We start from the raw sequence: 21,466 nt of genomic DNA, 5'->3' as shown, positions 1-21,466 counted from the left end.
TGGAAAAATGATGAAGAAATCGGTTAGATCACATGAAAAAAAACCCCAAAACAAAACTATACAAAAAAAAAAAAAAAAGGGAGAAATTTTACAGTCAAAGAGTTGTTTGTTTGGCGAAGAAGGTGGGGTTATCGTCTCCGGCCATAATAACGAGAATGGTCGGCTCTGAGTCCCGGGCACCGTTGGGCAGCTTTTCTTGTTCGTCGGGGGCATGAGAGGCGGCGGGGGAGTGAGAATCGGAAGGAGAATGCAAGTAGGAGCAAGAGAGGACGAGCAATGCAATGGCAATGAGACCCAAAACGATGGCTAAGCCTGTGAACAGATATGGGATGGGAGAGTGCCAGTTTCCAAATCCGGTGTCGATGGCGGCGGCGCCGGTGGAGTTTCTTGGAGGTGGAGTTGAAGCTGCAGGTCTCATTTGTTTTTTGTTTTGTGATTTTGGATATATGTTTTTTCTAAACAATTTGGAATTTGGTTGGCAACTTAAATATTGTGTTGGGTTCTTTGGGATTTTACCCTTTTACCCTTTCACTCTTTCCTCGCCAAATGATTAAATGTGTTGTTATTGGACAACATTATGATCTATAAAATATATTATGAATTTGTGTATATATATATATTAGTTCAACTCATAACCGCTCTGCTTGTATATATCTTCGTCTTTGAGCTTTCAATTAAGGTTTGTAAAAACATGTTTGTTAGGGAGAAGTTTTCACACTCTTATAAAAGAGGCTTCGTTTTCCTGTTCAACCGATGTGGGATCTTACAATTCACCTCTTGGAGACCCAATGTCCTCGTTGACACTTGTTCCTCTCTTCCATTAGGATTGTGAGATCCCAGAAATAAGTGCCAAAGAGGACGCTAGGTTATGAAGGGATGAGTTGTGAGATTTCACATTGGTTGAAGAGAAAAATGAGCATTTTTTTTATAAGAGTGTAAAAACATCTCATTAGCAAACACGTTTTAAAAACCTTAAAGGGACGCTCGAAAGAAAAATGCTAAAGAGGATCATCTATGCTAGCGATTGGGCTGTTACAATAACTTAACTCGAACTAGTTGGTTCACCTTTTTTTTAGTGCTCGAAGCGTGAAGGGTAGTTTTGGAATTAATATTTAAATACGAAAAAATTCATGAATTGTTGATGAAGCTACAGAAAAGAAGGGAAAAAAAGGAAAGCAAAAGATGAGAGCTACGCCGATTGCTCTAGGTTTATCTTTACTTTATTAAATGATGGCCCACTTAAAATTTATTTAAATTAATTAATTAATTTAAATTTATTTTCCTTATTTAATGAAGATTAAACGCAACAAGCAAACTCCCCTTTCCCCTTTAATCAAGGGTTTTTATTAAAAAAAAGTCCAAAAAAAAAAAAAAAAGATTCTTTTTTCTTTTTGAGAAAAAATAAATTTAAAAAATAAAAAATAAATCTTTCACGTGAATTTCTCTTTTTACTTTAATAATAAATTTTAATAACATGCATAAAGCTACAATAATTTAGAAATAAAGTGAAACATATTTATTTAAAAAAAATATTAATTTTAAAAATAAAAAAATGAATATTTTGGAGTTATATATAATTATGAAAGCATAGGATTAGATTAATTTGGAGTTTAGTAAGAAATTAGTTAACGGAGAATATGGTAGTAAAAATAAATTATTTATTTATATTAAAGTTGGGGCAAAGTGGGAAATGTGTCAGCTTGCATAAATAAATTAAAAAAAGGTGGTGAATAATTAATGGGATAAGAAAATTGTTGGTTGGCCAACATTATAATAATAATAATAATAATAATAATAATAATAATAATAATAATAATATAATATTTTATTTTATTTGATGATAGGATATTATCCAAAAGGGCCATTGCCATTTGGAATTTGCTAGAGAAATGGTTTTGGTATAATTTTGCAAATTTATATATTTTTTTTGGAAAATAACTTGTCTACTAAAAGTTCAACATCATCATCTTATTTGGAAAAAATCCAATAATTTTGATTTGATTGTATGCATAAAAGTCGAGGAGGAGACCGTTCTTCTCGAACCAGCTAAACAACTCGTCTTTAACCTTTGATTTCTAGCTCTCCCAAGGCTGGAGAAGCTTTCACCAAAATTTGTCTGCACGTTTCGTCTATCGAAGCTAAATAATGGTCTAATCGAATAAATTAGATCATATTATAATCGGGATTAGATCAAATAAGCTCAAATCTAATAAGTTCGACCAAAAATCCATCAAAGTCCAAACTCACGAGATATATCAATAACTTGTGGTAAAACCACTTCTCGACACCCATGTTGTAGTTGATTTGTTTCTCATTAGCTCTGAATTTTGATTCTCGTCCCTATAATTTGGTTAAATTTCACGAACTATAAAATGACTAGTTAATTCTGGCATATGGTAACGTATGTGGGTTACAATATAACCTTTAACTCCTGTATTAAAAACTAGCTTAAATATGACAAACAAATCTTTAAATTATAATTAAATAGTGCAATGAATGAAATCTGCTTATTAGTCATCATTCGACTAGTTCTATAAATTTAGCTGAGTTCATTAAATGCAACTTAAAGTACATTTAATACATCTCTTTCTTGAAGCTCAACTTTGCACAACATATAAGGGAGGTCTCCAACGTCTTATAAAATTTCTTTTGATGAGCACACCACAGCTTAAATATAAGTGTACAAAGTTTGTTATAGTTTCTTGACTCTCGTCCTTGTAATTGGATCTTGAGGTATAGAAATTCCTTGATCGTGGTTGATATCACTATTTCCAATAAAACCACCCCACCTAAATGGCGGTGAAAGTTCTCTATTTATAATCATTTAAAAAATCAAATACAATACAAATGAAATAGAAAGAACAATAAATGTATACACGATGATATTAGTTTATGATACAGAGTCAAATATGATATATATGGTAAACCGTAACGAAAGGCTAAATATCTTCGATAGTGGCATACTTCGCGGCTCGATCACGAACTTAAATGGGATATTTACAGCCATTGGCATTGGCATTAGTGGGAAGAAATAATAAATAGTAATGGGTTATGTTTGATTGTTTTAATAATGTGGCAAAGTAGTCAAAATCAAAGTGCATTTCCACATCATTTCCCCTCTACATAGCTTTCAATAATGATGCTAAATCCAAGTTGATATCTTTTCTTTTGCTCATTGCTACCTCATTTCTAGTTTCATAAACTTATATGATATCATTACCACATTGATCGCAACATCTTATTAGCCCATCGATTACAACGTCTTCTTGTTTTAGCTCATTGATCTATAAAACGGGTTTGATAGGAAGGTATCATGTTTTACGTGTTATAATGATTTTGTTTGGTTGTAAATTTGGTTTATATGGACGTCTAAAATGGTCGACTTTCACGGTTGTTGATATCTGGTTTAATATTTTTGTTGACATTTTTTAAAAGTTTAAGGACTTGGCAGACACGGAAAATCTCGAGAACTAATATGATAATTTAACCAAATTTTTTTAAAAGATTGAGGGTAAAAAAAGAATTATTAGATTTCAATAATAGTTTGTTGGTCAATTTAGTAATGGAATTTGAAAAGAACATGACATGATATAGTGAAGTACAAGGAAGAAAGCATTATTTTGTCGGTAGGTTTTATGGATCATTTTTTCTTTGCACTAAAGGAAATGAGGGGTTGACAAATCTACTACACACATTTTTATTTTAATTATTTTTTAAAAATAAAAAAAATCACGTCGGTCAATGGGTTGACATTTTTTTAGTTGGGAATCCGAAAAATAGAGTTACAATTCGACCCTACCGTACTCTACTTTTAAAATTATTATAAAAATTAAAAATATTTGACGTTTGTAACCGATTCTAGTAATACTGTATGACTAATGAATATTTGATATTTGAGACTTACGAGATTTTAGTTATTAATATAACATGTATCGTGACTAAATTAAAAAAACAATCCGATAATACAATCTAATCCAACCCAACTCGAAAATAGAAGGTGGGGTTGTAAACTCTGTTCGTATTGTTCGGGTCATCATCCTAACCAACTCAAAATTTTGGGTTAGTTCGAAAGATCTTTCCGTCTAACTCAACTCAACTCGTGTACACTCGTAAGTTCGATAACTAAGATAGTACTTCCAACATGTTATATCGATCACGAGTAGAGTAATACTTTGTTATAATCGAAATTATTTGTATTATAGTATTATAATGATATGTTTAAATACTTTGAAATAATGGTCTCTATGTTATTCTACTTATAGAAGAAAGAGCTTTCATGTCGTAAAACATGTACCATTGAATTGGACCTTATTCTTAAAGGGATATTAAATTACATATGACAAAAGATGAATGACTATGTTCAATGTACCTATTCAACTCGAATACAACCAAATTAAGTTACTCTACGAACAAAAATCCAACTGACATGCTACGTATTTGCATATTACAAAGTTCGTTAAAGATTTAAATAATGATACGTTACCCTTAATTATACATATAGGGTATGTTAAAATTACGCTCTTAAATTTTCAATTTTACTAGTAAATCTCGACCAAATAAATTAACCTAATGTTTTGATTTTTAAAATTTTTTTACCCCATCAAAAGAAGTACATAATATTATTAGATTACAGCTCAAGTCCACTGTTAGGTATCTGCTACGGAGAGATTTTCACACCCATATAAGAAATGCTTCGTTTTTCTCTTCAACTAATGTGGGATCTCACAGTCCACCCGGGATTTTAACGTCTACAAATGACACACTACTTGGAGTTTGGTTCTGATACTATTTGTAATAGTCCAAACTTACCACTAGCAAATATTGTCCATTTTAATCGGTTACATATCGTTGTCATCTCATAATTTTAAAACGTGTTAGCAAATATTGTCCATTTTAACCTATTACATATCGTTGTCAGTCTCACAATTTTAAAACGTGTCTTCATGTCACGGTACAAAAGTTGAGAAAGAGAAAGAATATTCTAAAGAACATTTTATCATCATTGTAACTCTTTTTGCATTTCCAAGCCGCCGCATCCACATCTACTGCTTCCACTACCAATATTTTAATTTTTTTTTTTTTTTTTTTTACTCTGGTAATTATTAAATGATGAAAAAAAAAACTAAAATATAATTTCCATCCAAACCCATTTGAGAAGGTTGAAATTTTTAGATGGGTAATATTAAAATTTGAATTTTTAGAAATTATTTTAAATTTAAATAAGATTTAAGGGCGGAGATAGAGAAGACTCTATCATGTTCATCGATCTATCGGTAGATTAGAGATAAATGGATCAAATAATTCATTACTTTAAAGTTAAAAGCAAGTTTAAAATTAAGAAGAAAAGCAGAGGAACACTCATTTAATTGGTTTGAGGTGTTCATACTTTCATTGAAACGTCGTCGGATTCAACAACACTCATTTAATTGATTTACATATTGGGGACAAAATTCCAAGACAAAAACAAAGTCATAGTTAATTAAGCATGTAATTAATGGAAATTTCAAGCAGCTGAGTGATTCTGTTTGTCATCTTGTTGGATTGCCGTGCAACTGCACCGCCGTGGGACGTTGCCGAGAGCGGCGGCTGCAGGCGTAGCCAAGAACGTGGGTGTGTTGTTTCCGGCCATGACGACCAAAATCTTTGGCTCCATTACGGGCTCCATGGCGGCGGAGCCGGCGACTGGCGGGTCCTTCTGGCTGCCGGGTGAAGAGTGGCCGGTGAAGAAGCGTTTACGGAAGGAGCATGCGAGGATGATGAGAGCTACGGCGATGAGAAGCATGGTGAGAAATAGGCCGCCGAAGAGGTAGGGAATTGGGGAGTTCCATAGGTGGAGCTTGGCGGCGGTGGGTGGTGGTGCAGCGGTGGCTAGGCGCCTCATTTGGTTCTTTCTGGGGGTGTGAGAAAATTGGCCTAATGGGATGTGGAATTTATAAGTGATTTTTGTAAAGGGCTTTTTTGTGATTTTCAAGGTTATGTGAGTTTACTAAAATGCCCTCCTTCAGTGGGAAGGTGGATTCTTTTTGTGCTGTTACTAATGCCCTCCTTGGGTATTTCCTTTTTTTCATTAATTTTTTATATATTAAATTATAGGTTTTAATGGCTTACCCACTGTCAACTTTAGCCCATGGCCATCAGTTTCACTCTTTTTTACCTCTCCCATTCATCCCATTCATCTGGGGATCTAACAATCCACTTCCTTAGAGGTTAGTGTCCTCGCTGGCACATCGCTCAGCCTCATGGTCTTTTTCCTCTACAACCAATGTGGGATCTAACAATCTAACAATCCACCCCTTGGGAGCCACCGTTCACTGGCACATTGCCCAACCTCATGATCTTTTTCCTCTCCAACGGATGTTGGATCTAACCATCCAACCTCATTGGAAGCCAGCGTCCTCGCTGGCACATCGCTCGATGTATGGCTCTGATACCATCGGTAACAGCCCAAGCCCACAGCTAGTATAAATTGTCCGCTTTGGCCTGTGACATACAACTATCAACCTCATGGTTTCAAAACGCATTTACTAGAGAGATGTTTTCACATCAACGAATGTTTTCTTTCGACATGAAATCTAATACTTTTAGACTCACAAATTTACCACAAACCAACTTCACAAAAGTTAAAAGGATTTTATTAGAAAACCACAAAGCATTGGTTCATTAATTCGTTCATTCGTTCATTCGTTTAACAATCTTGATCCAATCGGTATGAAACGATCCCTCCGTGTCAATCCTTTCATAAGTGTGAGCACCAAAGTAGTCAAGTTGAGCTTGAACCAAGCTCGTAGCCACTCTCTCCCTTCGATAGCTATCGAAATAAGCAAGGCTAGCAGACATCCCCGGCGTGCTAACGCCACAGTTAATCGCTACGCAAACCACTCGCCGCAAAGCCGATTGTCGCTGCATCATCTCCTTAGCAAACTCCGGATCCACCAAAAGGTTCACAAGATCTGGGTTTGTATCATACGCCTTCCTCACTCTCTCCAAGAACACGCCTTGAACAACGCACCCAGCTTTCCAAATCCGCGCAATCTCCCGTGGCTTCAAGCTCCACCCTTTCTCGACACTCTTAGCCGGAATCAAGTTCATCCCCTGAGCGTAGTTACAGATCTTCGATGCATAAAGAGCTTGTTTGACATCGTTGATCAGCTTCTCCTTGTTTACCTCTTCCCCGAATTCAGCTGATTGGTAAACTTTTGCAGCTTCCACCCTTTCCCCTTTCAACCCACATAGATATCTTGCATCAAGAGAAGCAGCAATGGTCGGCGCTGAAACAGAGAGCTCTGCCGCTTGCTGCACAAACCACCTCCCGTTGTCCTTCAAGCTTGTCTTGTCCAAAACCTTGTCGACCAAATACCCTTTTCCCTTGTCATCCTTAACCCCAAAAATATGCGCAGTTATTTCAATTAAATAGCTTCGAAGCTCCCCTCTGTTCCATTCAGAGAAAACTTCATGAATTTCCTGATTCGACAACTTTCCAGCTGATTTCAGTACATCGGACGCCTCAGTAATCAGCTGCATATCACCATACTCAACCGCGTTATGAACCATCTTAACGAAATGCCCCGACCCTCCTTCCCCGACATATGTCACGCAGGGGCCGCTATCAGAAACTTGCGCTGCTACCTTAAGAAGAATGTCCTCGATGTTCTTGTAAGCATCGATTGAGCCTCCAGGCATCAATGAGGGGCCATTCCGGGCACCCTCTTCGCCGCCTGACACGCCCATTCCAAGGTAAAGAAGACCCAATTCAGCCATGGCCTTTTGCCTTCTCTCGGTGGTCTCATACCACTCATTACCGCCATCGATTATGCAATCCCCTGTTTCCATGAAGGGTAAGAGGGTGTTTATGGTGTCATCAACGGGTGCCCCTGCCTTCACAAGGATCAACACAACGCGGGGCTTTTGAATGGAATTGATAAAGGATTTGGGATCGTGGAAGCCGTAGACGGGGAGGTTTCCTTCCGCTTTGGCTCGTTGAACGGTGTCATCGACCTTGGAAGCGGTTCGATTGTATACGGAAACAGGGAAGCCTTTTTCTGCTATATTGAGAGCCATGTTTTTGCCCATTACGGCCAGACCAGCAACGCCTATTCGTGTAGAAGTAGCCGCCATTTTCTTGCCTGTGTCTTGTTTTTTTTCTGCATATGAAGCTTAGTTGTGCTCCTTTTTTATTCTGAAATTGTGGCTGCAATCTGTATAGCAATCTGTACGGTATAGATATGAAAATATTATTACGAAATAAAAGAATGAAAAATAAAATTGGAATGTAAGTTTCCATCTTCATTGAAATTAGCAAAATATATTCCTGATCAAAGAGAAAAAAGAGGATTTTTTTTTTTTTTTTTTTTTTTTTAAGCTTAAAGTTCAGATTTAACGTCTATCCTTTTATCTCTAATTTATTATTTATTAGTTTTATTTTGATTTCATAAATTGTGTTAAGTTAAATTATAAAATTAATTCTATAATTCTAAATTATCGATTTTCTTAAAATTTAAAGCTTAGAGAATTAAATTAATTTAGTTAATATTATTTCAATAACTTGAATTAATAAAAATAAAATAATTTCCAGTAAACTTAAGTTTAATTGGTTAAAAGTATTTGCAAAATAAAAAACATTATATATTATTTATATATAACTACTAGACTATTCTTGTTTAATATTAAACACAGTTATTTGATTTTCAAGCATCTTATTTTTTACGCATTCTACTTTTGTACATTTTTATTCTTAACTATCTTAAACAAATATTCTAATCAAAAGATGTTGGAATATTATGAGTTGTCGGGTCATTTTGGTACGTTACGTCATATCTCACGAAAAACTGTTGACGTGGTAAAACCAAAACCATTGATCAGTGTGACCTTTTAAACCTTTTGAACTGTGATTAAGTTGGAATGAAGATGAAAGTTAATAAAATGAGTATTTTTTTTTTTTCGAACAGTAATTCTCTGTTCGGAAAGAGTATTGATTCACAAGAATAATAAAAAAAATATTTTTCTAGTTCTAATAATTATAGCGTGGAACCTTTAATCGATTTTGTGGACGGGTGACTATCACTAAACTATACTTAAATTAACTGGTTTTAAGGTAGAAATAAAAATATGAGATTTTCGATTTGTAAAGGTTTAATTAGAAATATTTACAGTTAGGTCTGATTTGTGACGTGTAAATATAAATAAAGTGGGAGAATAACTTTTATTTTGTTGGCTTATTTTTTAAATTATTCTTCAAATTTCTAATAAAATGGGATAAATCTATCCTCATCTAATTTATATCATTATTTTAGGGCTATACGTTTAATTGTTGAACGAGAGGGAGATAGACGATGTTATTATGTAATTTGTACCATATTTTACCTTTGTTATGGGTGATTTTAGACGTTGAGATCATACTTAAATGTATAATGAACAATTGGAGGCCAAACAAATATTCATACGTAATCTCGGGCAAGGTTGAGCCCAAATAAAGAGTCTATTGAACCAAAAGGCTTGAAAGCACTGGAGGGACTACACCATAGAACTATTGTAAATTGTCATAAGTTTTGATTTGATTTGGAGATTTTATGACGGTGGAGATTGTTGTAAATTGTCGTAAGATTAGATTTGATTTGGTTTTTGAATTTGAATTAGATTCGATTGGGTTATTTGAATGAGATTTAGTCTCAGTCAGAGATTTGATTTGTAATGCTATATAATGAGAGAGAGTTCTCCCTCCATTCGGGATATTGGTTGACAACAAGTGGGATTTGGGAGATGGGAGATTTTTGTGTGTCACATCGTATTTGTTGGGTGACACATTGGTATATCCATTCCTAACAAGCGGGTGGAGATGGGAGAGTTTTGGGTGTCACATCGTATTTGTTGAGTGACACATTGGTGAGAGTCTTTGTAGTGTGATAGTGAGGTATTCACCTGTAACACTTAGGTTTTAGTGATTGGGTGTCACATTGTATTTGTTGGGTGACACATTGATGAGAGACTTTGTAGTGTGATAGTGAGGTATACACTTGTAACACTTAGGATTCATACAAAACTGATTGAGATGCATATGGTGTCGTGGGATATGTTGAATTGTGAAGAATATAAGGAAGGGGTGGATGAATGAAGGTAATGGTGGCTTGAAATTTCGTTAGGCTGCATGACTGAGCTTTTTGAAACCTTGCAGGCAGGCAGGCAGGCAGGCAGGCTCTTGGAAGTTCAAGAGGAACTTGGGGAGGTTGCTAACAGAGGGTTCATATATATAGGATTGCATAGAGAGAGAGAGAGAGAGCTAAAACAAGCAAAATTAGGCCATTGTGGCCAAAAACTGAGGCTGGTGGGTGCATCAAAGTCACATTATGGCAACCCCATAAGAGGAAAGGGGACAAAAATGGAGCTCTTAACCAATCAACTGAGTGGGGGAGGAGATATCTTGTTTTAGTGGTGAGAATGGCTTATAAGTTAGAAAAATAAAAATCTTAGCCGGATCCAATCCGACCCATAAACACTTCTAAGCAGTTGGAGAAATGGGTCGGGTGGATCAGACAAAAAAGAAATGTTCACCCGCAAACAGACCAAAATTATCACGTTTCCAAAAATTCAATCCAATATTTATGGTTTGGGTGGAGTAGTCTGAAAGATATGATTGTATTGTTAAAAAAACTTAAAAAAAAGACCGTTAGTACATATACCGACAAAGTGCACGTTTTGATACTCAATTATAGAAACATTAAATTTAAGCATGTTTGGCTTAAAACAATCTTAGATTGGATTATCCCTTAGAAATTTTGCAAAATTTCAAAACATATCTATATTTCGATATCAATATGGAGAGTGAATCAAAATTTATAAAACTTAATTCAAAAGGGTGAAAAGGTGGGTATGTACCACAAGTTGAGATAAGACTCATGAGGCCGTGAGGGTAGTTTACGGAGTAAGTGTAGAATTTGAGAATCAAAGGAAAGAGCTAATTAAATTAACAACAGAGGAATCGATTTTTGTCTATCAGTTACAAGCATAACTACGTTCAGTCGAGTAATCAAAGACTATTGTTAACACTTTCATTGAAACATCACACTAAGATTTGTGTTCGAACGCACTTATTTCGTTGTTCTTTGTCCTACTCTTGTTCTTATCTCCTTATATTTTGCCTACCAACATCTCTCTCTCTTTCAACTATTTTATGCCCGTCTTTCAATTGCTTCATCATTAATGGAAAAACCAACAATTAGTGCATAAGGAGCTATGTAGATCAGCTCAAATATTTATTGATTCCCAAGATTTTAACATTCGAAGTTACAAGATTTTGTATGTGATTGCTCAGATAGAGGTGTTAGAGCTTCGTTTTCCACTCTGAAGTAGATCATCTTGATACTTGATTGAATCACCTTGGTCTTCATCTTGACATTGAGCGAACGAACAAACATCGAACTCGATATACAAATGTTAGATGTTCGAGAAACTTTCTACTAGATATACAGTTTTTGCATCCATTCATTAAACCTGCACAGACATCTACACCCCATCAATTGATTGCCTAAAACTAATAAACTTCTCTCCTAAGAACAAACAATTCACTCCATAGCAAGAAAGAAGACCGAAAGAAGACCGAAAGAATGCTCGGTAGGGAACGAATAACATCGACACTCAATGTAATGGATCCAAAACAGCAGTTAGAAGTAAAAGAACTGTTATTATATTGAGTACTGAACAGTCTTTTTTCCAGTTTCCAGAGAGGAGAAGCGGTGAAAGAAGAAAGAAAAACAAATGAGTGAGATCAAAACTAGCATAGCAATCAAGTTTACAGCAACTGCTTCCTTTTCCTCCATTCATCAATCCATGTAAGTATCATATGGTTAGCCTAGCAGCACACTACTTCCTCATTCTCAGTCAGTTCTCATCTCATCTTTATATCAAAGGTCGACGAAACTCGAACGCCGTTTCAACCAAGGACGTTACGAAGTTCTATACAGCCACCAAAATTTGGCCAATCTCCCTGTTAATAAGTTCTTTAGTGCTTCAGGATACAGATTGAAATGACCCTATTCTTAACCAATGAGGCTGTTTTTAGTTCAGTAAAGTTTCTAATCTTGAAGTGTAGACAAGAAAACTGCAGTAATTATGATTAAAAGGGGCAGTACTAGAAATATATGCTTTGAGCTCAAAACACCTACATCAATTCTTCTCGTGGTCTCCATGTCAGATCCAGTGGCAGCAGAAATACCCGCATCAGAGACATCACCCTGAGATTTTCCAAAGATTTGGAAGTCTATTATGCTAAGCAGAAATGAACAAGATGGTCTCCACATCCAATAAGTCAACGAATATTACCTCACGACCAGCAGCAGAGAACATCGTCTCGTCTACCTCGATTTCTCTTGCACAAGTAGTAGTGGTAGCAGTAGCAGTAGCAGTAGAAAAATCTTGCTTGGATGCAGTTCCTTTAGTTTCAACGGCGTTACTGTGATCTGTAACGACCGAATCCTGATTTGCTTGCTGCAACTTTGTGGTCAACAATTTGTTTTCCATTGCTAAAAAAGAAAGCTGCAAACAAAGAACGGTATAGTATGTTGGAAAACCAGATGGAATTGTCTGGAAGCTCAAAAGAGACCAGTTTATACTAGGATGTAAAGTTAGCACACGGCTATTTTGATCTTCTTCTTCTTTAACCGTCTAAGCCCACCGTTTGTAGATATTGTCCGCTTTGGCCTACTACGTATCGCCATCAGTCTCACGATTTTAAGATGCATCTGTTAGGAGAGGATTCCACATCCTTATAAGGAATACTTCGTTACCCTCTCGTGAGATCTCACAAGATTGTCCTTCCGTGTTTGGACAAGATCAATATAGAAGTGGATCGTCCGTTTTAACCCAATTCATTGCCCCACGAATACAGTTTTTTTGAAAAATCAAATAAAGTAAAAACTCTAGTCATTAAAACAAAAACAACATTAAGAAGGGCATACTCAAGTACTTAGACGACATCAAGGTGAAATCTGAGTTCTACCTGCTTATGAAGACGATCTCTCTCAATAGCCAATTGCATAGCCAGATTTGTTATAACTTTAGTGCGCACATCAATGTCTTTTGCTGAAGCCTTCTTCCTATACTCTGCCTGCTGTAAAGATGTCTCCAAGCAACCAAGCTTACCACGAACAAGCCTCAGTTCCTCATTAAGTTCTGCATAAGATTCAGATAATAGGATGCAGTTTTCCTCTGCGTGATCCGCTCTACTGTCCGCTTTCACAGCCTTCAATTTCAAATCCCTGATCAAATTTTCCATATCGTTTATTGTAGCATAGAGCATGCTTTGCTTCTCATGACTAGCTTCAGCAGAAGCCACAGCCTGCTGAAGTTGCAATTCTGATTCCCTTAACTGTCTTTTAAGTGCTTCAATTTCCTCAGATTCCTTGAGCTGTTTCTCGTGTAGCTTCTCCTTCAAGGTGGCAGTCTCAAAATTGGCAACAATCAATTTTTCTTCAGCTTCTCTCAATTTGGAATTCAAGTCATTAGCTTGAGAATGTAAAGTGCTCTTCAGCTCAGCATTGATGTTCTTGTAATTAAGCAGTTCACAATCTTTAGCTTTCAGTTGTTCCATGAAGCCTTCAAATTTTGATTTCAACTCAGCCTCCCTCTGCATTGAACCATTTACATTTAATTGTAGAAGCTGAAGCCGACCGAGTAATTCTTTCGACATACCTACGAGGACCTCTGATAAATTTTCTGCCTCAAAACCCCTCCCACAAATATCTTCTAATTCTTCCTCCAAAGCATAAACATCTTGTTGTGAAGAATGTAGCCTCAGTTGCAGTTCATCATCGATTTGACTTGTTTCAATAAGCTTCTTTTCAAGATCCATCTCTCTAGCCAGCGATTTCTCCAGCATCCTTAGAATGTGTATCTGATGTTCAGCTGTTCGCATGTCTATTACAGGGTTCCTCTCCACCAAATGATTATTGTCTGGTGAGTCTGTGCCCCTACCGTCATTTCCTGTCGATATTCACATGTTAATTGCATAGATTTAGGAAAGCTGAGAATATCCTCAAAATTTTAGGTGCAGTACGGAAATCAATGTTATTTTTTTTCTTTTTGCAGGGGATGGGGGGACACCACAAAAAGTTGTATTAGCATGGTGGTTTAGTTGTGATGATATATTCGAACAGGTTGTATACTTACCATTATAATAATAACGCAAGTTCTTCTGTAACTTTGCTGACTGAATTCTAATATCAGAGATCAGTTCATGTGATTGTTTTAAGGATTCTTCAGAATCTTGCAACTTTTCTTCCAGGTACATGGAAGTTTCTTTGGAGGTTTTACAGAACGATATCAGTTCGGGAGCATGGAAAATATCAGTTTGGATCCTAGCCAAGAAACCATCCACTTCGTCCACCTCTGAATCTAAAAATCCAGCTAGGAGATCAATTTCCGATGCTCTTTCGATAGAATCATCAAACATATGTTCATTCTCAGACGCCAAAGCTTCAAATTCACTTTCCCTTGTAGCAATATGCATCATGAGAACACTTAAGTTAACTAGCTTTTCTGATGCACGTGCCAAATCCAATTCCAACCTGGTTATTACTTCACTGCCACTTGCTGCATCTCCACTAGCCCGTGAAGTACTGTCATATTCATCTGCCCCCAGAGCACTAACGTTATCACAAATGACAGATGTGCTTGCTTCAGATACAGCATCAGTATCCATTTAAGAGTCCTGCTGTCCTGTAGTTCGCAACCTGGATAGCCAACAGTATTAAAAAGAAGACCCAAGAGCAACAAAATTGTGCCTGTGTACGAGTATTGAATGTAAGACCAGTAAAACAACTTGCACAAAAGATTCAAATGTAAAAAGTAATGCCACTCTCTCCAATATTGAATAAAGTGAACAAACCAAATGGAGGACTGAAGTCACTTAAAAGATCAATGTAGTCGAAGGTAGATCATCATTCACTCACCCATTTGGGCGCATCAACCTTTCAATAAATACCTCCCCTAAATTAAACAAGACAGGGAGGTGATCCGCTGGAGTTAACCTACGAAGTGTTTGGTTATCTATTCCAAGAAATTTAAAATTAAACTAAAAGTAACTAACCATATCCTCAATGATAAAGCAGACCGAGAATGGCAACTACTACACATCTGTTATATGATGCAGTCACATATATTGATAGTGCAATACTTACAAACAAGTTTTTTTAGACTTTTTTTTCTGTCCCCCGGTCAAAATGGAGCAAAAACTTCTGTGTAAGAACTACTCACAACAGAACAAACTATCAGGGAACCAATAAAGAAATTCAATGAAAATTTTCTCTCCGTCTAACAAGCTACAAGCCTACAACATAATGTTCGAGAAATAATTATGTTTGGCGGTACAGATGACTGTGCGAAGGAGAAATATTATTTTGTATACAATTTATAAGAAAACTGAGATTGAAATTGTTTGGGTGCTGTAACATACTGCCTCCAAATTGAATTCAAATAGTAATCATGGTCTGCATTACGATCATGATTCATAATGTTAACCCCAGGTAAAGAATGGGTACTATAGGAGAGATAAAAAGGGTAATGGAGTCTTCGAAAGTTGGTTAGAATGTGTGGTGGGTATATGGACATGGAGCTATCTTTTCTTTGGTAGGATTCTTTTGGGTTAGGTACTAGAGTATGGGAAAGTGTCCATTGTCACAACCATACTAAGAAGATAGTAGGTTGTGATCCCACGTGCAGACAAGACAAGGTAGTAACACAAAAGTGGCGCCTAAACAGCCACATGAGAGCCAAAACAAGATAAGTGTCATAATGCGATCGAAGAAGACAGTGCATCATCCAACACACCATATGAAGTGTGCATTGAAGCCAAGCTAAGACATAAGCAAGACAAAGGCAACCATGTCGACGTCGGAGACAGGCTCGATAAGGGTCGAGTAGGGCCTTGAGCCTTTACCTTGAAAGTCGGGGTTCTAATATGAGTTTTGTCATGCGACTTTGGAGTTGAGTCCATATATAGAAATACGAATGCGAGCCAAATTTGGTGTTAATCAGACACCTGACACGCGATCCACAAGGCTATATAATCATTTGCCAAAATCATGCATACTCCTACCCGTCTAAATATGCCTCAAAATGTACTATGTTAGCTCTCCACCACCCCTAAGCCCTTTTGCCTAAGCGAGCTACCATGTGACACATACGTATGTTATAGATGGACGAACATTACAAGACGAATATCTTGGGCCTCCTCCTTTGAAATGGATATTTCAAGGACAACGTCGAATGGCACGGTGTGCCCCAACTCATGTATTGAAAGTTGATATATGCACCAACTCATAGGAGGTTTCATGCCTCAATAGGGCCCAGATGAAAGGATGTTTGGGATGTCTCACTGATATGATCGGAGTTTTGTTTTTTCAAAAATGAATCAACTCATAGGTTGGTTCTTGATAGATATGTCCTAGCAAGCTATGATGGCCGATGACATTCTAAGACTTGAGAATGACTTCCATACTTATGCACTACAATCTTGTGCCATACAGAACTACTGCATTCCAAATCCCCTCCCTAAACCCTCAACTTACAACTTTCAAATATTTTGTTTCATCCCAAAACAGAGTGCATATTATAGATTATTTTAGTCCTTGGTATCACTTATTTAACAAGAGATTGAATTCAGTTTGAAATTCAACACCTAACCTATAAAATGTGGCTTTAAATACTTCATACGTAGGCATCTGTTCGTCAGTCAAATAAGCATAAAGTCATGACTTCCCTTTTTCATATCTTTATTGTTTGCTCTCATTTGTTGAAGTGTTGGTTCAAGCATCTTTCTCTATTCAAAACACAGTGGGTGAGTTAAAGGATAATGCTCTTCAACTTATTGTTGATCCTCTTTTGCTTACAAAACTGAAGTTACTTTGTTTAAGCATGTCCAAAGCATTCAAATCCAAAGCACTCAAACTTACCAAGGGTTTTCCCCAACTAAAGAATAAAGATAGAAGTAGGCTATTCAATGTAAAGACTTCACACCCTACCAAATGAGCCCAGATATCAAGCTTTCGCCTGATGCAGTTAATACCAACTCTAAACAATTCTTCCTATCAAGCCAAGGATTGGAGTTGGGCACAAAGACTAGGAAAACTTTATTGAAATTAACAAAAGAATCTTCCCCCCCAAAAGCAAGGATGATAATATTTACAAGTTAGAAGTTACGAGGTGAAATTTGTCGCTCCCTACCTGAAAAACCTTGGATTCTGTCCACTCCTGTAGATGCTCGTCTAGTAAGAATGTCCACAACCACGAGGAAAAGGATTGAAGAACAGGCATAATCTTGCCGAGTACCTCTTAAAAAAAAAAATCCTACAACAGAAAACAATTCCCAACCCATGACATTTAATCCCAAAACCCTGTTTCCACAAGTTCTTCTCTAAATAAACGTGATTATAATCCTTCTCCAAATCATTTTTAAATATAACTCCTTCCCTACTAGAAGCCCTCTAATCCATGTCTCCCTAAACAAAGGGTTATTTATTTTCACAGTTCTTTCCTGTTCGCTTGAGGATGGAAGAACATTTTAACCCAAAACTAAATATAATTCACTCTAACCTTGTTCTTTTCAATGATTGGGTGTGCGGATAAGTGCATTTGCTTAAAAAATAAGATACCCTTCCCAAAACTACCCTAGAAATGAATAGTTAACATTTCCTATATTAGTAAGGACAATCAAGTTCGACTATAAATGACAACCCATAACATTAATCCGCACAGAATCATCACAAAAAGACCCAAAAGAAACTATCAAATGCTCATATAGAATCCTCAATGAACAAACATTGAAACCCGGCCAGTATCATCCAAATTTAGATTTGTAGTGCAAATTCTCGTCAAAACCCACATATGATCATCAAATCTCTAACGACCCAGATCATAATTTCCCGCAAAAAATCTCTTCGATAAAGCCCAGGCAATCAGAAACCATAACCCCATGAGCATGTAAAGAAAGCAGGGGAAACAACAAGCACACATCATAACATTTCAGTCACTTTCTCGATAGAACTAACGAGAAAAATTCGAAAGCAGTAAAAGATAAGACGCAAGAAACTTGAAGATGAATGGGAAAGAAAGAACGAAAGGATAAAAAAAAACGCAAATTAACAGACAAATACCTCTGTGAAACCCCGAGATTTTCAATGGTAAGAAGAATTGTGTTAAGGGACCAGAGGGATTTAACGGGAGATGAAGGGGAAACAAATCACAACTTAAAAACGAATTTTTAATGAAAAATATTATTAGAATGACAGGTCATTCCGACGTGGCATTTTGGGAAGAACTTTCTTCTCACAGCCTATTATATTGCGACACGTGGGTTTTGGTTGTCGGCTTGGTTGGGGGGTTGCAGAAATGAAAATTTTATATTGGAATAAAAATAAAGTAAAAGAAAGAATCGAGATTGAAGTGAAATTAAGGGCCAAATTAATAATTAAATTTAAAATATTGATAAGAAGATTATTAGAAATTTAGTTAAATTATAAGTTTTTTCGCAAAAATCCCGTAGCAGTTCTTTGTTCCGACGAAGCGACGGCGAGTGATTTCAATTCCCGGGAAGGTTTTGCGGCCTCAGGTACCGTATTTTGTAAGCGTCACCGTTTTGATCTTATTTCATGGCCGAGAAAGAGGAACAACAATTGCCGAACAGTGACGAGCTTGCCGAGTCGCTCAACGAATTCTTCACCAGTGTATCCGAAATGATCAAATCGGATCTTCTTGTAAGCTTCCAAAGCCCTAATTCTCTTAGTTTCCGTCTTGCTATATCGTTAATTTTCCTTTTGTGGGTCTCTGTGCTTCATTGATTCTGCTCTCTGGCGATATTGGTTGTTCTCACTGTGTTGAATTATTTCATTGAATTGGTTCTTGTAACTATTTGGTTGAGCGTTTTCATTGAATACTATTAACGTCTGGGAAATTAATCGACCATGTTTGAGGTTCTGAGGTGCCTTTTGACTGTTGTTGGATTTGGAGTTGAGTAAGTGAAAGTAGTAGGAATCACGACCTTCCAAAATGGTATGATATTGTCCACTTTGAGCAGAAGCTTTCATTGCTTTACTTTGAGCTTCCCCAAAAGGCCTCGTACCAATGGAGATGTATTCCTTACCTATGATCATTTCCTAAATTAGCCAATGTGGGACTCCCTCCCAACAATCCTCAACAATCCTCCCCTCGAACAAAGTATACCATAGAGCCTCCCCTGAGGTCTATGTAGTCCTCGAACAGCCTCCCCTTAATCGAGGCTCGACTCTTTTCTCTGGAGCCCTCAAACAAAATACACCATTTGTTCGACACATGAGTCACTTTTGACTACACCTTCGAGGCTAGCAATTTCTTTGTTCGACTCTTAAGGATTCTATTGACATGGCTAAATTAAGGGCATGACTCTAATACCATGTTAGGAATAACAACTCTCCACAATGGTATGATATTGTCCACTTTAAGCATAAGTTTTCATGGTTTTGCTTTGGGCTTTCTCAAAAGGCTTCATACCAATATAGATGTATTTCTTACTTATAAACTCATGATCATTTTCTAAATTGGCCAACGTGGGACTCCCTCTCAACAATTCTCAACAACAATCCTGAACAGATAGATAGACGATTGACAAAACCATCAACCCATTTCCCCTGCTATCTATCTGACCTTGAATGACCTATTTCACTTTTTTCACTATCTTCTTCTTCTCTAGAAATCTATTTCTAATGTTCTATCGAAGTTTCATTTAATCTTTAACAATGATAAAACTTAAGGTTTGGTTTAGTCGAAGAATCTAAGACGTGGGAATCAATTTTTGGTAGATTACTGATGGTGGGTATGTTATTTTATTACATAGGGATCAAGTAATCAGCTGGCACTTTTAGAGAAAATGAATCTCAGGGTGGCAGAAGAGTATAAAGGTCTTGGCGATGTGGCTTCTGGAATGAGGGTTTTTGTGGAGCAATTGAAGGCAAAGAGTGGTGGCTTTGATGAGTACATCAACCAGATTGAGAAAATAGAAAATCAGGTGACTGAATTTGAAGCTGTAATTTCAATGCTTGATAAGCATATTTCCATGCTGGAATCTAAAGTGTTGTCCGTTTGTCAAAACTCGGCTACATGAATGAATTCCTTTGTTTGTGTTCAAAATTCAGAATGGTTCCTTTCAGAATATTTTTGCTTCTATATTGCTCATGGTGTTGAATCTTTTACAATATCTCATTCACTGGCAGTTGATGGTGCTGAAGAGTTGACATCTTTGTTTTCTTTTCCTGCTGAATCTATAGTGATTTTTGGATGGTTTGTGCTAATTGTATGTCAAAGAAATTTTGGTTTTGACTAATTTTGAATGTACGGGGAAATAGTTCTCAGATCCCACGTCGGTTGGAGAGGGGAACGAAACATTCTTTACGAGGATGTGGAAACCTCTTCCTAATCGTGAGGCTGACGGTGATACGTAATGAGCTAAAACAGACAATATCTACTAGCGGTGAGCTTGGGCTATTACAAATGGTATTAGAGCTGGTGTCAGCGAGGACGCTGAGCCCTTTATGGGGGGTGGATTGTGAGATCCCACATCGGTTGGAGAGGATAACGAAGCATTCTTTATAAGGATGTGGAAACTTTTCTCTAACAGACACGTTTTAAAATCGTGAGGCTGACGACGATATGTAACGAGCTAAAACGAACAATATCTGCTAGCGTTGGGCTTGGGCAATTACAAATGACACTAGAGCTAGACACCGAACGGTGTGCAACAAGGACGCTGGGTCCCCAAAGAGAGTGGATTGTGAAATCCCACATCGGTTGAAAGGGGAACAAAACATTCCTTATAAGGATGTGAAATCCTCTCCCTAGCAGACGTGTTTTAAAACTGTAGAGCTTACCGCGATACGTAACAAGTTAAAGCGGACAATGTCTGTTAACGGTGGGCTTGAACTATTATATAGAATCTATGTTCTTGGTGTATGTTACATGTGAAACAGACTTTCGTAGGATTAAGAAGATTACACGATTATGTATTAGAGGTGAGCTCGGCTAGCAGAAGCTGTCATGATGGACCATGTAGAAGGAACCATACAAGTTCATCTCCTTACTCATGAGTCATAAAATGCTGGAAATGAGAGAAGCAAGTTCCTTTGGGGTTGAAAATGAAGCTTCGTCTTAGCTCCGATGGATAGCATTATAATAGATGTACACACGAGATGCTGGAGGAAGTTTGGAAGGTTTGGTTCTTTCTCTAGCTTGCCCTCTCCAACTAGTCAGGTTATCTAGCTCGATCTTTATACACATTTTTGTGTTGTCGTTTTCCGAAGTCGATCAAACACCAAAGTACGTGAATGTTAATGATTTGAAGATAATGAGAAATATTCTGTGTACGTATGTAATTTTGACTATCAAATGATGATATGCTTAGATAAAATATCTATACCTAAAATTTGGATTAGGTTTTTGAATCAAAATTTGA

At 36.8% G+C, this 21,466-nt stretch overlaps 5 protein-coding genes across 9 annotated transcripts; 1 reads left to right on the top strand and 4 right to left on the bottom strand.

Annotated features, from left to right (window-relative positions):
• Window positions 1-94: 94 nt before the first annotated feature.
• On the bottom strand, window positions 95-418 carry LOC111452514 (protein GLUTAMINE DUMPER 4-like). Its single transcript, XM_023093282.1, has one exon. It carries the CDS (start codon window positions 416-418, stop codon window positions 95-97), a length of 324 nt encoding a protein of 107 aa, XP_022949050.1.
• Window positions 419-5,503: 5,085 nt separating this feature from the next.
• On the bottom strand, window positions 5,504-5,881 carry LOC111452513 (protein GLUTAMINE DUMPER 6-like). Its single transcript, XM_023093281.1, has one exon. It carries the CDS (start codon window positions 5,879-5,881, stop codon window positions 5,504-5,506), a length of 378 nt encoding a protein of 125 aa, XP_022949049.1.
• A 729-nt stretch (window positions 5,882-6,610) lies between these two features.
• LOC111452029 (6-phosphogluconate dehydrogenase, decarboxylating 3-like) lies at window positions 6,611-8,207 on the bottom strand. The gene has a single exon (XM_023092548.1). The coding sequence runs from the start codon at window positions 8,113-8,115 to the stop codon at window positions 6,670-6,672; it is 1,446 nt and encodes a 481-aa protein (XP_022948316.1). The 5' UTR covers window positions 8,116-8,207; the 3' UTR covers window positions 6,611-6,669.
• Window positions 8,208-11,209: 3,002 nt separating this feature from the next.
• Window positions 11,210-18,223, bottom strand: LOC111452562 (WPP domain-interacting tail-anchored protein 1-like). 5 transcript variants are annotated; one of them, XM_023093344.1, is made up of 6 exons: window positions 18,141-18,223; window positions 14,158-14,720; window positions 12,989-13,971; window positions 12,313-12,525; window positions 12,156-12,224; window positions 11,210-11,484 (listed from the first exon to the last, which is right to left on the bottom strand). In XM_023093344.1, exons 2-6 carry the CDS (start codon window positions 14,687-14,689, stop codon window positions 11,479-11,481), a joined length of 1,803 nt encoding a protein of 600 aa, XP_022949112.1. In that variant the 5' UTR covers window positions 14,690-14,720; window positions 18,141-18,223; the 3' UTR covers window positions 11,210-11,478. The 5 variants fall into 5 exon arrangements, with proteins under 5 accessions (XP_022949112.1, XP_022949111.1, XP_022949108.1 ...); XM_023093343.1 differs by lacking the exon at window positions 11,210-11,484 and adding an exon at window positions 11,638-11,977; XM_023093340.1 differs by lacking the exon at window positions 11,210-11,484 and having other exon boundaries at window positions 11,655-12,224.
• Window positions 18,224-18,475: 252 nt separating this feature from the next.
• On the top strand, window positions 18,476-20,188 carry LOC111452507 (biogenesis of lysosome-related organelles complex 1 subunit 2). Its single transcript, XM_023093276.1, has 2 exons — window positions 18,476-18,740; window positions 19,856-20,188. The coding sequence occupies exons 1-2, from the start codon at window positions 18,636-18,638 to the stop codon at window positions 20,120-20,122; spliced, it is 372 nt and encodes a 123-aa protein (XP_022949044.1). The 5' UTR covers window positions 18,476-18,635; the 3' UTR covers window positions 20,123-20,188.
• Window positions 20,189-21,466: the final 1,278 nt, after the last annotated feature.

Source organism: Cucurbita moschata, unplaced genomic scaffold, assembly GCF_002738365.1.
Source record: "Cucurbita moschata cultivar Rifu unplaced genomic scaffold, Cmos_1.0 Cmo_Scf00014, whole genome shotgun sequence".
NCBI classification, from domain to species: domain Eukaryota; kingdom Viridiplantae; phylum Streptophyta; class Magnoliopsida; order Cucurbitales; family Cucurbitaceae; genus Cucurbita; species Cucurbita moschata.
The sequence above is the reverse complement of the archived record's forward strand: the minus strand, read 5'-3'. Positions and strand labels throughout refer to the sequence as shown.

Bases quoted from the DNA above. Each gene is read 5' to 3' on its own strand.
- LOC111452029 (XM_023092548.1), bottom strand. From the start codon at position 8,115: ATGGCGGCTACTTCTACACGAATAGGCGTTGCTGGTCTGGCCGTAATG.
- LOC111452507 (XM_023093276.1), top strand. From the start codon at position 18,636: ATGGCCGAGAAAGAGGAACAACAATTGCCGAACAGTGACGAGCTTGCC. The intron at 18,741-19,855 runs GTAAGCTTCCAA...TTTATTACATAG, and splicing joins TGATCAAATCGGATCTTCTT to GGATCAAGTAATCAGCTGGC.
- LOC111452514 (XM_023093282.1), bottom strand. From the start codon at position 418: ATGAGACCTGCAGCTTCAACTCCACCTCCAAGAAACTCCACCGGCGCC.
- LOC111452562 (XM_023093340.1), bottom strand. From the start codon at position 14,689: ATGGATACTGATGCTGTATCTGAAGCAAGCACATCTGTCATTTGTGAT. The intron at 13,972-14,157 runs GTAAGTATACAA...GAATATCGACAG, and splicing joins CTTGCGTTATTATTATAATG to GAAATGACGGTAGGGGCACA. The intron at 12,526-12,988 runs GTAGAACTCAGA...CTTTGTTTGCAG, and splicing joins GAGATCGTCTTCATAAGCAG to CTTTCTTTTTTAGCAATGGA.
- LOC111452513 (XM_023093281.1), bottom strand. From the start codon at position 5,881: ATGAGGCGCCTAGCCACCGCTGCACCACCACCCACCGCCGCCAAGCTC.